Source organism: Apium graveolens, unplaced genomic scaffold (genome assembly GCF_009905375.1).
Source record: "Apium graveolens cultivar Ventura unplaced genomic scaffold, ASM990537v1 ctg1757, whole genome shotgun sequence".
In the NCBI taxonomy this organism is placed as follows: domain Eukaryota; kingdom Viridiplantae; phylum Streptophyta; class Magnoliopsida; order Apiales; family Apiaceae; genus Apium; species Apium graveolens.
In genome coordinates, this window is record NW_027417379.1 from 56,581 (window position 1) to 73,091 (window position 16,511).

The 16,511-nt window shown below is 34.3% G+C and overlaps 1 protein-coding gene across 2 annotated transcripts; it reads left to right on the forward strand.

Annotated features, from left to right (window-relative positions):
• Nucleotides 1-1,456: 1,456 nt before the first annotated feature.
• LOC141700086 (uncharacterized) lies at nt 1,457-4,828 on the forward strand. 2 transcript variants are annotated; one of them, XM_074503858.1, is made up of 9 exons: nt 1,457-1,539; nt 1,952-2,423; nt 2,531-2,621; nt 2,813-2,958; nt 3,057-3,300; nt 3,380-3,484; nt 3,619-3,801; nt 3,881-4,085; nt 4,170-4,828. In XM_074503858.1, the coding sequence occupies exons 2-9, from the start codon at nt 1,978-1,980 to the stop codon at nt 4,637-4,639; spliced, it is 1,890 nt and encodes a 629-aa protein (XP_074359959.1). In that variant the 5' UTR covers nt 1,457-1,539; nt 1,952-1,977; the 3' UTR covers nt 4,640-4,828. The 2 variants fall into 2 exon arrangements, with proteins under 2 accessions (XP_074359959.1, XP_074359960.1); XM_074503859.1 differs by lacking the exon at nt 1,457-1,539 and having other exon boundaries at nt 1,866-2,423.
• The last annotated feature ends 11,683 nt before the right edge of the window (nt 4,829-16,511 follow it).

The following is a 16,511-nucleotide window of genomic DNA, read 5'->3' on the forward strand; positions in this document are numbered from 1 at the left end:
TTAAAATATTTATTAATCAATAAATAAATAATCTCTCTAAATATATATATATATATATATATATTTTTATCCCAAGAATATTGATTTATGGAGATTCTAATGTAATATAATTTATTAATCAAGTTTCATTAACTATTGTTCTTAGATAATTTTAATAACTCAATACTTTTACAATTTTTCTCGTGTTTTATTTTTAACCTAGAATTCATTTTATAATTATGGTGACTTAACTTTTTAACCTAATTATACATAGACTAGTTGATAATCTGTATTTAAATAATTTTTAAAAATTATAGTTGTACAAGTGTCATATCAAAAATTTTAATTTTTACTCAAAAATCCAACCTAAACCGTTGAGTACGATATTTGTGTTATGACTATAATATAAATATTATAATTATAATACGATTTCAAAAATTTTATTATTTAATTAAAATATATTATTGAGTCATATGGAAAATATAACGGGTAAAATAATACATATAATATTATAAGTCACATAGAAGTATATGAAGAATAAAAATTATATACATTTAGAGTTATAATAAATTCAAAATGGGTGAAATCAAATGTTGATGAAACCAAAAATGTATGATATATTGAATTAACAATATATAAGAGAATTACAAACACACGGGTTAAAGCTAAAATGGTGAAACAAAAACAAAACTAAACTTAATAGAGAATCACATGTAGAAGTATAAAATAACAAAAATAAAATCAAATTTAATAGAATTACAAGACACGTATAAGTATAAAGTATAAGATAATAAAAATAAAAATAATAGAATTATAATATATACATGAATAAATAAGTGAAATCAAAAATTGGTGGTACCAAAAATTGATAAAACCAAAATTAATACATGTATAAGCGATTTCGCTTATTAAGAAAAATAATTATTAATTACTAATATGATAATGAGGTGGCGAAATAAACATAATATTATATCTCAAATGTATAAGCAAAAAAGAAATAATTTTTTTTTTAGTGACTACCCTTTTTTGAACGGGTGAAGGACAAATTTAGTCTATTTTTACACAAAATTGACAAAAATAACCAATTTCTGAAAAGTTGGCCAACTTTGCCCGATGGGATACCCAACTATCAGTGGAGTATCCAGTTTATATAAGATACCCAACTCGCAGTGGAGTATCCAATTTATATAAGATACCCAACTATCAGTGGAGTATCTTATACAGATTGGGATACCCAACTGACAGTGGAGTATTCAATCGGTCAAAATTGGCCACTTTTTTCAGAATACCTATTTTTGTTAATTTTTTTTAAAAATCAGCTATTTTTGTCATTTTTTCTTTTTGAACTTAAACAGTCAAAACAATAAAACCGGTTTACTTGGTAATACCAAGTTTTAATTTACAAGAATCCTAATACTTATCCAATTAGTCCAACCGATCCACAAATCTCTCCTTTGAACTCTATTTAGCATGTACTTATCTCTCTGCTCCACTTCACTCTCTTCTTTAGTTAGTTTAACTCTTCTTACTTCCCTCTTTACAGTTCCATCTACCGCTTGGGTAATTATATTTCACTGTAAATTCTGCGTAATGTGCATGCATGAAAATTAAAATATATCTGCTATTTTAATGTTGTTTGAGTTCATTCGTGGGATTTGTTCTTGGCTCATTGTCTAATACCTAGAATTTATTTGGAGGAGTACAATTATTAACGAGACTGAGTCTAATAGGTTACACGGGATTGATGAAGTTTCACGTGATAAATCTTATATGCTAGTAATTGTTCATATGTAGTACAAACTAAACCTTACCTTTCAATTTCTATTATGAATCTTATACGTGCTCGATTATAAATACATAATTTTTGTAGGTTCACATTAATCACGAATGTAGCTGTTTATAGAACTATCTCTACTGCTTTTTCTTGGGTTTACTAATTGGGTACGTAATTGATCTGTTTTTGACAACACAGATAATAAAGAAGTAATTCACAGGGCCATGAGGTCAAGTAAATTAATCCCTGCAGTGGGACTCCTGCTGCTCTTACTATTATGCGTGTCATGTATGGGGGAATCTCAAGAATACATGGCTTACAAGGATCCAAGTAAGCCTGTAAATGTTCGAGTTATGGATCTTGTCGGTAGAATGACAGTAGAAGAGAAGATCGGTCAGATGGCTCAGATAGATCGCAGAAATCTTACGGTTGAGATGATGAGAAGTTTCTCTAATTTCTCCCTTGGAAGCATACTCAGTGGTGGAGGTAGCGTGCCACGTATGCAGGCATCTGCAGAGGATTGGATTAATATGGTTAACCAGTATCAGAAAGCTTGTCTGGAAACCAGACTTGGGATTCCAATGTTTTATGGGATTGATGCTGTTCATGGCAACAACAATGTTTATAAGGCCACCATTTTCCCTCACAATGTAGGCCTCGGCTCAACCAGGCAAGTATCAATAGAATTAATGTAATACCAAATACAATGCAATGCTGTTGTTAGGAGTCATATGTTGAGGTTTGAAGGCATGTTAAATGTATGTTGTGATTATGCAGGGATCCGGATCTTGTTAGGAGAATAGGTAGTGCAACCGCTCTTGAAATGAGAGCGACTGGCATTCCCTATGCTTTTGCTCCATGTATAGCGGTATGTAAACATGTTACCTGTACTTCTTTATATAATATGGAAATTATCTATAACCTTAGGTTGCTCAAGCTCTAGCTTTGGTAGAATTCGTATTTTTGTTGTCAAATGATCATGCTACTATATAAAGAATCTATTTCATTAATTCCTTTGTTGTGACAAATTAATTTATACATCTCCGAATATTTAAACAGGTTTGCAGAGATCCGAGATGGGGAAGGTGCTACGAGAGCTACAGTGAGAATCCAGAAATTGTGCAAGAAATGACTGAACTTGTTCGTGGTTTACAAGGCCAAATTCCTGCAAATCACGAACTTGGTGTACCTTTCGTTGCTGGAAAGTAAGTAATAAAGAACTATAAAACATTGGTATTGCTTAGTGCAACTCCCGGGTTCTAATTACATTCTTAACTTGTTTTGTAACAATTAAAAAAAAAAGAGATAAGGTTATGGCGTGTGCAAAGCACTTCGTTGGAGATGGAGGCACACATAAAGGAATCAATGAAAACAACACAGTGGTAGATTGGCATGACCTGCTCACAATTCATATGCCTGGCTACTACTCTGCGATCATAAAAGGTGTCTCCACAGTCATGGCTTCTTATTCCAGCTTAAATGGAGTTAAGATGCATGCTAATCACGATCTGCTCACTACTTTTCTCAAGGGCACCCTCAGGTTCAGAGTAAGTATTTCTGTACATACGGTCCACTTCAGACTATTACATTACATGACTAGTGCTAATTTGCGAGTAACTGGTGCAGGGTTTTATTATATCAGATTGGAAGGGTGTTGATAAGATTGATTACCCAGTCCACCATAACTACACTGATGAACTTCGGCGATCAGTTCAAGCGGGAGTTGACATGGTTAGCCATTAGCTTTGTTAACCTATACTGTTACCGTTTACTCGTACTGTGAAGATTCCTGTAGAGCTAGTAGCTATTTTATCTTATTTCATTTATATACAGATTTTTGTAACTAACCTGGAAAGTTTATTTAGATCATGATTCCCATAAACTATACGGAGTTTTTCAATGATATGAGCTACTTGGTGAAAAACAATATCATTCCTATGGACCGAATTGATGATGCTGTCAAAAGAATTTTGAGGGTCAAGTTTACCATGGGTCTCTTCGAAAATCCAATAGCAGATCTAAGCTATGTCAAGTATCTCGGTTGCAAGGTTAGTTGTTCACATTTTTCAGAATCAAACTATAATTGATTTTGTTAGTTAATTTAACAACTTGTTTGGCCAACTACAGGAGCACAGAGAATTGGCAAGAGAAGCTGTGAGGAAATCACTTGTGCTTTTGAAGAATGGAAAAGCCGCTGATACACCTTTACTTCCACTGCCTAAAAAGTCTAACAGAATTCTAGTTGCTGGTAGTCATGCTAATAATTTAGGATACCAATGCGGTGGCTGGACTATTGAGTGGCAGGGAGTTAGCGGCAACAATGCAACCGATGGTATTGATCATAACCATCCTCTTTGTAGTCAAATATATTGTTTTGTTGTTTAATGTCCCAAGTTTAATTATATTTGATGCACAGGAACGACAATACTAAACGCTGTAATGGCCACAATTGATCCGACAACAGAGGTGGATTATATTGAGGACCCTGATCCTGAATACGTTAAATTGAACAACTATTCTTATGCTATTGTTGCTGTTGGAGAACCACCATCTGCAGAAAGTGATGGAGACAATTTAAACTTAACCATTCCTGCAAATGGTATAAGCGCAATCAACAAAGTCTGCATCAATGTTAAATGTGTGGTTGTATTGATCTCAGGCAGACCTTTGGTAGTTGAGCCTTACCTTTCACAAATGGACGCTCTTGTCGCAGCATGGCTACCAGGGTCCGAAGGGCAAGGTGTGGCGGATGTTCTATATGGCGATTATGCATTCAGTGCCAAGTCTTCACGGACCTGGTTCAGGAAAGTTGAGCAGCTTCCAATGAACGTTGGGGATTCACATTATGATCCACTCTTCCCTTATGGTTATGGTCTCACTACCTAAGGTTTTTTAGATCTCCCTCCTCCGTCCCATGTATTCCTAATATGTTTGTGAGGATGGAATAAGTTCTCTTACTCCAAGAGTAAAAACTGCTTGTACGATTCCTAATTTTTTTTTCTATAAGTTTTTCCAATTCAATTGAGTAACATTAGTGGATTATAAACTAAACAATATCAAAAATATACAGTTGCACTAGCCAGTCATTCCTTACAACTCTTGTCTTTGCTACAATAGCAGACACAGCACAACTTATATAGAGATAGAGAACGCACTTCTGAGTGACCCCAGGTACTCAAGTTTTCACGGGGATGATTGAAGATCATAAATTCGATGCCACTGTATTGGAAATAAACATTCAACACAAGTGAGAAAATATATTTTGAAACTAACAACATGTAAATCCAGAGGGCTGGCTTATGGAGTTCAAATTAACACTTGTTCAAAGCAATGTATTATCTAGTGCCAAAAAGAGGAAAAATAAGTGTTGTGAAGATGTTTCCCAGCTCCTAAAAATTGCAATATAAGCTGTTAATTATTATCACAACTCTGTTCTTTCAATAGCTTGAACCTTGAAGCACGTATTATATTACTATATTTCACCGTGAGGTCTATCTGTAACTTTATTGAGTATATCTCCTGCACAACTTCTCAATCTAGCCTTGTATTTTGAAGTTGAGATATTTGCAGAAGAACCGTTCTTGGAGGCAAAGGAAAACTCTCCCTCTTTCTCTTGGCGAACAATGTTCTAATATTATATAACGGCCATAAAGAGAATCTTAAGAATCTGATCTACATACAGGACTGGCTCTAGTCCACTCTAAAATTATCAGGATCAAGGAGGTAAGACAACAACAAACAGGCAATCCAGAGTACACTGCAAGAAATTTTGGATTCCACATGTAGGAAGCCTATCCATAGTAGGTAATCTCGATTGAGAAGCAATCCAAGAGATTAAGGCAAGTCGTGGAATGGATAGTGTATGCCAGATTGCGTTGGCACATTACACCTTAGAGGCTGAACTCAAGTAGTTACCCTAGTCCATATAGGCCAAGTGCCCATCCCAAGGTAAAAAGAAAGTGTGGAAAAGCTAGGCTTCTTGGTCGCAGAATACTTCTCAAAATCCACGAGTCCTGTGGGACTCTGCAGTTCCAGAACAGTTTGCGTCTGAGATCAACAGGTTGAACTCATATTGCCCAAAGTGGCGAAGAACATGGGTTTGCCTTTTAATTGTCTCGTTCAGCACATAATCTTTTCAGATGTAAAAGGCGGTCAGGCACTACGGACAAAGTTGAGGAGGCCTTTGGTTATATACTCAGCCAAATATGGCTGTGTTCTTGTAGTGTAAATAATCTTTTCAGAAGTAGCTGCTGATAAGGCCAAGATCAGAAGCTATACACAAATCATTCCTGTTACTAAACCAACGCAATCATCTGAGTGTAGTTAATTAATGATTTCGTCATATTCCTTTGTAGTATAAAATTGGACTTGCTAACTGACTGAAGCAATTGAGTCCGATTTAATATAACTTTAAAATTATAATCTTGAATCAAGTCAAACAAGTATAATCTTGCATCAAATCAAACAAGTTCTTGTGTTCAAAATTCCAGGCACAAATTCGTTTTCTTGCTTGTTCAATCAACTTTCTGAAACTTTTTTCGAATATCAAATTGCCTGTACCTAAAACTAAGGCCTTGGAGGGTGCAGTTCCCTTATTATATCCCTTTGCATTTGCTCCATCGTAACTTAATGCAATTAATTTGTGCTGCTACCAATCTTCTAGGCAAATTTTGCAACTCTTGTTTGATTTTCAACTTTTCAATTGGATCAAAAGCTTCACCGGTGCAGCATAGTGACATCACTCTGACAGGGAAGATGCAAGCACAACCTTTATGAAATCGAAGACATAGTTAGAACCCACCACGCCGTACATTTTTACTGTCTGAAGTTGTCCTAGTGACATGTCCTTCCAATCTAGTGATTCCCAGTTGCTTGTTAATTCAACTTGATTTACACTCTTCACTTCAACTTCCTAAGTACAAGAAACATTGATTAAGTGCTTAATGTTAATATTACACATTAAAAAGGAATATACTCACATTTACAAAACAATATTTTAATTTTTATAATACAAGTTTTGGTTCTCACCAAAATAATGTCAAGACACAGCAAGTTGGTTAAATATCTGATCAAGTTAAGGGACTTTGAGATCTGGCGCAAATTACATGATCCATGCTGGTTTAACATCAAAACTCTCAAATTCTCAATTTTCGGTGCAAGACCCTTCATTGCAGTAAGATCTGGTCCCAGAACCTACATGTATATAAAATATTACTGTGGTAAGACCTAAGCCACATACATCACATTATATTCCCTTGTATTATACAAGTTGTATATACTTTTAAAGAAGAAATGCACTACCATGCAAACAAGCCTTAACATTTTACCTCGAGAGTGAAACCACTTATGTATAGACCATAGAGACTAGGTATATCGTTTAGGAGCTTGAACAAATTGATTGTTTTTTTTTTCATGTTGGACTTTGCAACAGGGCTCAATTCCAGACCAAAGAATTGCAGTTTAGTGCATTTGAACCATCGCCAATCAATTTGTTCACTCGCACTGATGCACAAATTTGTGAGACTGTTACCCTTAGCAAATTGGCAGGCCAGATGTTCAATCCCTGTTCAGAGTTCTAAGTTCAGATATGTTAGTTGAGTCCCAAATGAAATGTCAGAGTTAAAGGAAATATTAATGAGTTTAACCCATGTCAGATTGCTGACACTTGTAAATTTATAGGGTGGATTTAATATCCATGCATTGAGCTTTAAATGTGTCAATTCCGCACAATCAAACAAACAAGTAGGAATCAACCATAGGGTGGATTGCTGATCCTATCTGTATTATCAATATGCGATAATTCAGAATCACCAACTACTAGCTTTCTTCGACAACCAAGACTCCTCCTCTTAGGACTACCATCTATATCACAATCCCTATAGGGTAGCATTGGCTGTCTTGGCTCTCCTAGCATAATATTTCCTTTTTCGGCACATCACCAGTCATCGCTTGTAAATTTGTATATTAATAACATCACAAGTAAAACATGTAAAAATTTAACGCAACAGTACATATAAATCAATATAGCAGAACCAGAGAATAACTTAAAACAGATACAAACAAAATAACAAACTAACAACAAAATAATTATGACACCGAGGTTAACAGCTATAAAAGAAAATTGACGGCTATATATATATATATATAAATCGATCATTGTTAAAATTTACCAACGAATAAAGAGCTTAAGAGTACCGTTGTTGAAACAACTCTTTGCTTAAATTTTATGGTGATGTTTTATAAGGAGTAATTTAGTAATAACAAGATGAAATCTTGACTGTTGATTTAATTAATCTAATGGTGTTTATTCTTTTAGCGGGAGCACGGCAAGCCACAGAAGACTATATTAGTGAAAAATGTTCTGCAGACAATTCCCGCGTATAGTATGGCTTGCTTCTTGATGCCAAGAACACTCTGTCAGGAGTTAGAAATTATGTTTAATAGTTACTGGTGGCGTTCTGATTCGAGGTCCAACCGTGGACTTAATTGGTTATCGTGGGGCAACATGTGTATGTCTAAAATGAAGGGAGGTATTGGTTTTCGAGACCTCTATGGTTTCAATATCGCACTTCTTGGAAAACACTGCTGGAACTTTATAAACAACCCCCATTCGTTGGTTTCTAGAGTTTACAAGGCGCGCTATTTCTCGAATACGCATATGCTGAATGCTAACAAAGGTCAGAACCCAAGTTTTATCTGGCAAGGAATTATGACAGCAAAATCGGAACTCACAAAAGGTTTCAGATGGATCATGGGAGATGGAGAAAGTATTGTTGCAACTAAGGATCCATGGCTTCGAGTAAAAGCGGATTTCTGTGTTAAAAACAGCCACATATATGAGGGGAGGAATGAGGTAGTGTCTTGTCTACTTATATCGAGTAAGATACTCTGAGGTGGAATGTCCCTCTTATTACTGAGAAAATTTTGTGGCTGAGGATGCTCAAGCTATTCTCTCTATTCCCATCCCTCAAAGAAGTAAGAGGGATAGATTAGTGTGGTCTCCATCAACAACAGGTATTTACTCTGCTAAGGAGGGTTACAGGTTTTGGCAGAAGCAGGCAAGTGGTAATCACAACTTTCAACAGAGTCGAGGTTGGCAGAAACTATGGAATTTGCTCGTCCCTCACAAATGAAGATTTTCATATGGAGGTTTTGTCGAAATATTTTACCAACTCGCTGGAAGTTGAGGTCGAGAGGAGTTCAGCTACCCGTAATATGTCCCTTGTGCAATACCGATACTGAACACCTTTTACACGTGTTTTTTGATTGTCAATTTGCTGTACAGTGTTGGAATCATGTAGGCCTTGATTATGATATGCAGGATATCGAAGATGTCACGGTTTGGTTGTTGGACAAGCTGTCGACAGCTAGGGAAGAGGAGCTGAGGAAGATTCTAGAACTTAAATAATTAAGCACATTTATTGCCTTTGTTATCTCATCGGGTATTACCATTCGAAGCACTAGTAACTCGTTAAACAACTCTGCGCCAACAATATCATATGGCATATCATGTCTAAGAAATCCCTCAAGCTTCATGCAACAGGATTTTAACCCCTCATCATCACCAGATAAATGCTTCTTCAGGTTAAATAAAAACCCAAATTTTTCCTTATAATCTTGAAACTGTTTAAACCGTTCTTTGAGTTGAAAAGCACCTTATGTAGCTTCATTCTCAGATTCTTTTCTAATATCTATATTCTCAATAGGAACCCCAATATCACCACTATTAGTTATTTTTTTCTCAAAAAACTTGTCAAGAGAGCCCATTTGCAATTTCTCTGCTTCCGCCGCTTTCAATTTCTTTTGCCTTTTTTGATGCCCCGATAACTGGTTACGCTTCATTTTCAAATTATCTAGTCATCAAACAAAATAATGCAATTAATTTTAGTCACCAATCCCAAATCAGTAAATCACAAAGGATATACTACTTTTTACAAAAACAAATCTCAATTATTCTCTAATTATTCACATCAAATCCTTAAATTGAAAAATAATAATAAACAAATAGTAAATTACAATATTATTAAAAAAGTAATTAGAATAGAAATCTTTAAACCATACCTGTGTTATAATTGCTGAATTGCAAAGCACAGATGATCCGATCTTCACGATGAGTCGATGACTTCCAGTGTTTTGATAATTGATCTTCAGAATGAACAGAGAACAATCTGTGTTCTGTATTTTATTCGGTAGCTAAGCAGAGGGAAGGAGAGGGTTTTGTACTTTTGTTATATGACTTCATCTGGCCATCTGAGGTAATGGGTATAGACGCGCATAGTCCAAAAACTCAATTTCTCCGAACCTTTCACATTTTTACTTTGTTTTGTTTATTAAATAAATTTATTAATTATATTTTTAAAGTAAATTAAAGTAAATTATATTTTAATTTTAAAATAAAGTTATCACAAAGATAATAATATATTTTAAAATTTTAATATGTCCCCCAATCACATATATGTTAATGTATTCTAATTAAAATTTGTATTTTAAAATATAAAAAAAATATAAAAAATAAATACACCTATATACATATGTTATTGAAATATTTTGGTGCCCCTGTGCGCGGTGGTGCCCTAGGCGACCGCCTTGGTCGCCTTACCCAAGGGCCGGCCCTGGGCAAACTTCACAGTGGGAATGGTGTTAAGAGATCATCAGAAGACTTTCTTGCTTGGACGTGCGAGCTGTTTTAGAGCACCAACATCAGTGTTTGAAGCGGAGGCGATAGGTGTTCGAGAAGCACTGTCATGGATTAAAAATTTGCAGATGCAGACTTGCAAAATTGAACTTGAAACAGACTCTTTAATGGTGGTGCATGGCATCAAAGGGTCAGGTATCAATCTACTTGAAGTGGGGGAAGTTCTTGAGCAATGTCGACGAGATCTTAGTGAACTAGTATGGACTTCCATTCATTTTGTCAGGAATCGAGCTAATAGGGTAGCACATGAGCTTGCTAGAATAACCTGTTTAGTTTATTACCATCATATTTTTACATCTCCCCCTATTCATTTGGTGGAGACTATTATATTGGATTCTCGTTCTTAATGAAATTTGGTTACTTTCAAAAAAAACATCTTTTACAACCATATTTGGAGTTTAAATCAACCAAAATTTACCACAAATACAAATTTAAAAATTAGTAATTTAAAATTATCTTTGATTGTATAAGAATAAATTAAATGGAACTTGAAGCGCACAATTTCACTTAATTACCAACAAAATCCCTAAAAAAAGTTACATTTCATTGCAAAAGATATTTGAAATTCTACGCCTGCCTAGAGGGGATGAATAGGTGTTATAGCTAACTAATATCAATTTTAACAAATTACCGAATATTTATTAAACTGTCGGAAAGCTTGCTGTTAATTCCGATATGCTGTGAGCAAGTTGACACTCGATATATAATGCAGAAAATAAATAACAACAAGTAAATAACACAGAGAGTTTTAGCCAGGTTTGACCTCTAATGGTCTACGTCATGATCCCTAACTAACTTGGCAAGAGAATATATTATTAATCACCGAAATGATATGATTACAAGATTCAATAATATATCTCCTTTTATCCTTTGTTCCTGATAGCAGCTTGCTGATAACATCTGTTCCCTTGAGTAAATTGTCCTCTAAGCCCTATACAAATCCGTATAGCTGTCTCTAACAATATAACTTCCCTGAAGCATTGTTATCCAAGCTCTACTATTCAGCAACAAATATTTACACCTTCGTGGATCCCCTCAAAAGAATGTATACCTAAAAGTATTTATAGATTAAGTATTTATAGATTAATACCATTTCCGATCTTGACCAAGTCTCATGTTTAATTTGTTTTAATTCAAATGTTAAGATAACCCAAAACACGTTTAAACTAAATATAAGATAGATTAAAAATGATTTTAAAACGTCTATTTTTAGTTTACATAAATACTAATCTTGAAGTAAGTTGTTTAGATAAGAAAACGTTTATAAACAACTTAATGGAAAATAGGAAATGGTTTGGATAAAAGAGTTTGAACATTTGAGGAGCTCTAATATATATAAACACATTAGATATATCATAGAATCCTTACAAAAACTTATTCCTATTTAATCTCCTTGTAAACCGCAATTCTGATTTATCCTAAACAACTTCCGGCTGTAACAATAAGTTCGCTGATAAGCCTGTCAAAATTTTGTTAGCTTGCTAATAGATTAATATTTAACTTCTGCAAGACAAAGTTAGTAATAGTTGTATAAATCATAATCAACTTGTTAATATATCATTAAGATAAGCTGTCTTGTTAATATATCATTAAGATAAGCTGTAAGCTAATTAATAGTGTGATCATCAAAATCATAAGGGTATCAATCTCGCTCTTTTCGATGATTACACAACCTTTAGGAAAGTATATGATATTTCCCCTAAATCATATATCACATGTTCACAATTATCTAAAACACAATTATATCTTAAGTATTAAACATATACATAATGACTTAAGATAGACAAATAATATATTAAAACACAACCAATCATCCAAATCAAACCAGATAACATTTATGGTGTAAATCATCAAGTTCATAAATAACCAAATTTAAACACACATAAAAAGTGAACTTAATCACTTAGTTCAAAAACCCAAGTACTTAACAAAACATCAAATTCATATTAAATTAACTTAAATTAAGTACTGTACTTTCCTAAGTACCCCCCGTAATCATTAAAAGTTCATCAAACTTGAGTCTGGCATCAGTCTTCTCAAGTTCATCCTTGTTGTCCTTGTCAGCAGTGGACTCCTTTGTTTGTTCCTTCTTGAGAAGAGCTGCAACAACATCCTCCATGTCATCAATATCACATGATCTGAGAGTATGAGTGCTAAGGCCATCAGAAGGACCAGATGCAGAAGTCCCTATTCTAGCCACAAGCTCCCTCAGCCATTGGTCAACAACTTCAACAATCTTAAGAATCTTTTCCTACCCTGCTTTCATCTCCTTCATAAACTCCAGCATTTACATGGAGGTATATGAACTATCCTCACCCTCAGCAAAACCAACAACAACAGATTCAATGTGGATCAATTGTCCATCCTTATCAAAATTTAAATTAGATTGAGTGAGCGTCTTCAAATCAAACAAATCAGTAACAAGAACAAAATCCTTGTCCCTTAACTCAACTCCATACCACTTGAACACTTTTGTCAATAATAAACCATTTGGTAAACCAGTTCCGGCTTTTGCACACTACATATCAAGCATATTTTTTAAGATTAAATCAGCCAAATCAAACTTTCTACTAGATACAATCATAGCCACAACCGACACATCTTAAGCAGAGAAACTGGACCTTGTTCCTAACCTAGGACATATATTTTCAATACAAAGTTGGAACAACAAATGAGCCATAGGGATTACTTGTGAGGTAGAAGGAGGAACAAATAACTCAATATTTGAATCACCAGTTATCAATTTTAATTGATCCATAGCGGAAAAACCCTCTAAATTTGTGGGACCTCTCTTGTTATGAATATATACAGAATACGGGTTTTGGATTTTAAGAATAGCACTCATAAATAACGGAGACAAAGTAATTCTCACATTAGACACAACATAAACATAATGACCATATTGATCAACATGCAAATTCGAATAAAGGCTTTGAACAAATTTGGGTAACAAAACTTAGGCATTTTGACAAAAATGAATGAAACCCTAAATCAGAAAATATCTCAATCAATCCACATGACTTAAAAAGATATTCAAAAACAAGTTTACCATCTATGACCTTTCGTATGGCGAGATATTTAGAGATTGAGCCTTCGACCTTGAGCCTTTTTCCATCAGGAGTATTCCTGAGTATACCCGAGCCTTCATCACCAGTCTCAATCTGAACCGCCATATACTCATTTTATGATTCTTCATCGATTAGCTTCCGTTTGTTTCGAGAGACTGACAGAGTAATATCATCGCGACCACTAACTTGACCCTTTGCATTTGCTCTAGTTTTCTTCCTCGTCGCAAGACAAAATCCATCTTCGTAATTGTAAAGAGAGTGTATTTGTTGAATACTAGAGAGAAAACCCTAGATCCAATTGAGATAGGTGTGTGCAAACTGAATAGACTGGTCGTGACTATTTGTTTTAAAGTCCTTTTTAGAATTAAAAGGGGAGTATTTTTAGGATAAACATTAAATAAGCTAGATATATTCCTAAAATAACTTTTTGGATGACTAATAAAACGTGTAAAACAAATCTACTAAAATGTTACTAGATTAACACATTTAAATAGTCACATATAAGAATTTAAATATTAAACAACATTCTAATAATTTCGTTACAAATTACTAGACAAATCATCATAAATACAAGCACATAACGGTCATACAGAAGATACATAAAATTGACCAATTAGCACATCATTTAATAGTCATGCTAAATTATCAAATATATATTAACAGCTAACAGTAAGATGATAGTACCCGGTTAAAACTTGTAAACTTGCTTACTCAACATTGCAAATTCACAATTCTCTTCTTAGCATGCTGAAACGTTCTTCAGCTAGAGGTTTTGTGAAAATATCAGCAATTTGAGCGTCAGTAGCAACAAAGATCAGCTTGACTTTCCCTTTTGCAACATTGTTTCTTAAGAAATGATGCCTAACATCAATATGCTTGGTACTTGAGTGATTCACTCGATTCTCAGAAATATTGATAGTCTTATGTTGTCATAATAAATAGGAGTTTGACCACAAGAAATTCTAAAATCCTTAAACTGTTATCTCATCCAAAGCTTTTATGAGCAATAACTTCTAGTTGCTAAATATTCTCCTTCAGCTGTAGATTATGCAACGGATGTTTGCTTCTTGGTTAACCAAGAAACCAAACTTTGTCCTAAGTAAGCACAAACACCACTTGTACTCTTTCTATTTGTTTGACAACCTGCATAATCTGCATCACTATACCCAACAAGATCAAATGCATCTGTGATAGGATAAAATAAACCAAGAGTAATAGTTCCACTCAAATATTTGAATATTCTCTTAACATCATTAAAATGAGACTCTTTAGATTTAGCTTAAAATCTTGCAAAAACACAAACACTATACATAATATCAAGTCTAGAGGATGTAAGATATAATAAACTCTCAATCATATCTCTACAAGTCCGGATATCAACATCTTAACCTTTTTCATCGGTTGTCAGCTTGCTGACAACACTCATCGATGTTAATTTTGACTGATATTATCATAACCAAATATTTTGAGTAAGCTCCTGATATATTTTGATTGATGTATATATATGCCTTCAGGAGTTTGCTTGATTTGTAAGCCCAAGAAATAATTAAGCTCTCTCATCATGCTCATATCAAATTCACTATGCATATACTTGGAAAACCACCCACATAAAGAATCATTAGTAGCACCAAATATAATATCATCAACATATATTTGCACAACTAAGATATCTTTACCTTTAAATATATTAAATAAAGTTGGATCAATAGTGTCTCGAATGAAACCATTCTTGATAAAAAATCACTTAATCTTTCATACCAAGAGCGAGGTGTTTTCCTTAATCCATATAGAGCTTTCTTCAACTTGAACACATAATTTGGATATTTCTCATTTTCAAATCCAGGAGGTTGCTTGAAATAAACTTTCTCTTTAAGAAATCCATTTAAGAAAGAAATTTTTACATCCATTTCGTGTAGCTTGAATTTCTTGTAGCATGCAAATGAAAGTAACATTCTGATAGATTCCAATCTTGCAATGGGAGCATAAGTTTGATCAAAATCAATGCCTTCTTGTTGATTGTATTCTTGTGCCACAAGTCTTGCCTTGTTTCTAGTGGCATTGCTAAATTTATCAACTTTGTTCTTGAATACCCATTTAGTACCAATGACAGAAGCATCCTTAGGTGGCTCAACAAATTCTCAAACATCACATCTTTCAAATTGATTGAGTTCTTCTTGCATTTCCATAATCCAATTTTCATCAGTAAGAGCTTCATTGATATTCTTTGGTTCCTCTCTAGCTAGAAAAGCTGCAAAAGCACAAATGTTTATTGCACCTTTTATTGTCTTGATTCTTTCTGATCTATCACCAATAATCAATTCTCGAGGATGATTTTTCAAAGTCTTAGATGACTTTGGTAGAGAATGTTGAGCCATGACTTCCTCATTTGTTCAAATTCTACTAGAAGGCGGTGAAAGATCTTTACCATCAAAAATATTCTGAAGCTTCTCAGTAGCTCTATTTCCTTTTGGACCTTCCAAAAGTAAGTCTAGATAATTGTTCCAAAGTTTCATCAATAGGTGAAGAAGTTATGGCTTCTTTATCAGCTTCTGGAGTTGCATCTTTTGACTTGTCAGCTTGTTGTGAGTTAGTATTCTTCACTGCCAGCCCGTTGCCAGTTCCTGTGCCTGCAACATCTTCCTCTTTGCTTGAAAAATCATCATTAGACTCTTAAAATGAAACATTAATAGACTCTTCAACACATTTTTAGATAGATTACAAACTCTATAAGCACGACTTGTTAAAGAATAACCCAAAAATATAGCTTCATAAGATTTAGAATCGAATTTACCATCTCGTTCAGAAGTTTTGAGTACAAAACACTTTGAACCAACGACTTTGAAAAACCAATATTAGGTTTCTTCTTCCTTAGCAATTCATCTGGAGTCTTGTTGAGTACTGGCCTGATTAGCACTCTGTTAAGAACATAGCTTGCCGTGTTGACAGCTTCTGCCCAAAAACTTCTTGGCAGCTTGCTTTCCTGAAGCAATGTCCT

Excerpts from the sequence above, each read along its gene's own strand:
- LOC141700086 (XM_074503858.1), top strand. The coding sequence starts at position 1,978 with ATGAGGTCAAGTAAATTAATCCCTGCAGTGGGACTCCTGCTGCTCTTA. Across the intron at positions 2,622-2,812 it reads CTTTTGCTCCATGTATAGCG|GTTTGCAGAGATCCGAGATG; the intron begins GTATGTAAACAT and ends ATATTTAAACAG. Across the intron at positions 3,802-3,880 it reads TCAAGTATCTCGGTTGCAAG|GAGCACAGAGAATTGGCAAG; the intron begins GTTAGTTGTTCA and ends GGCCAACTACAG.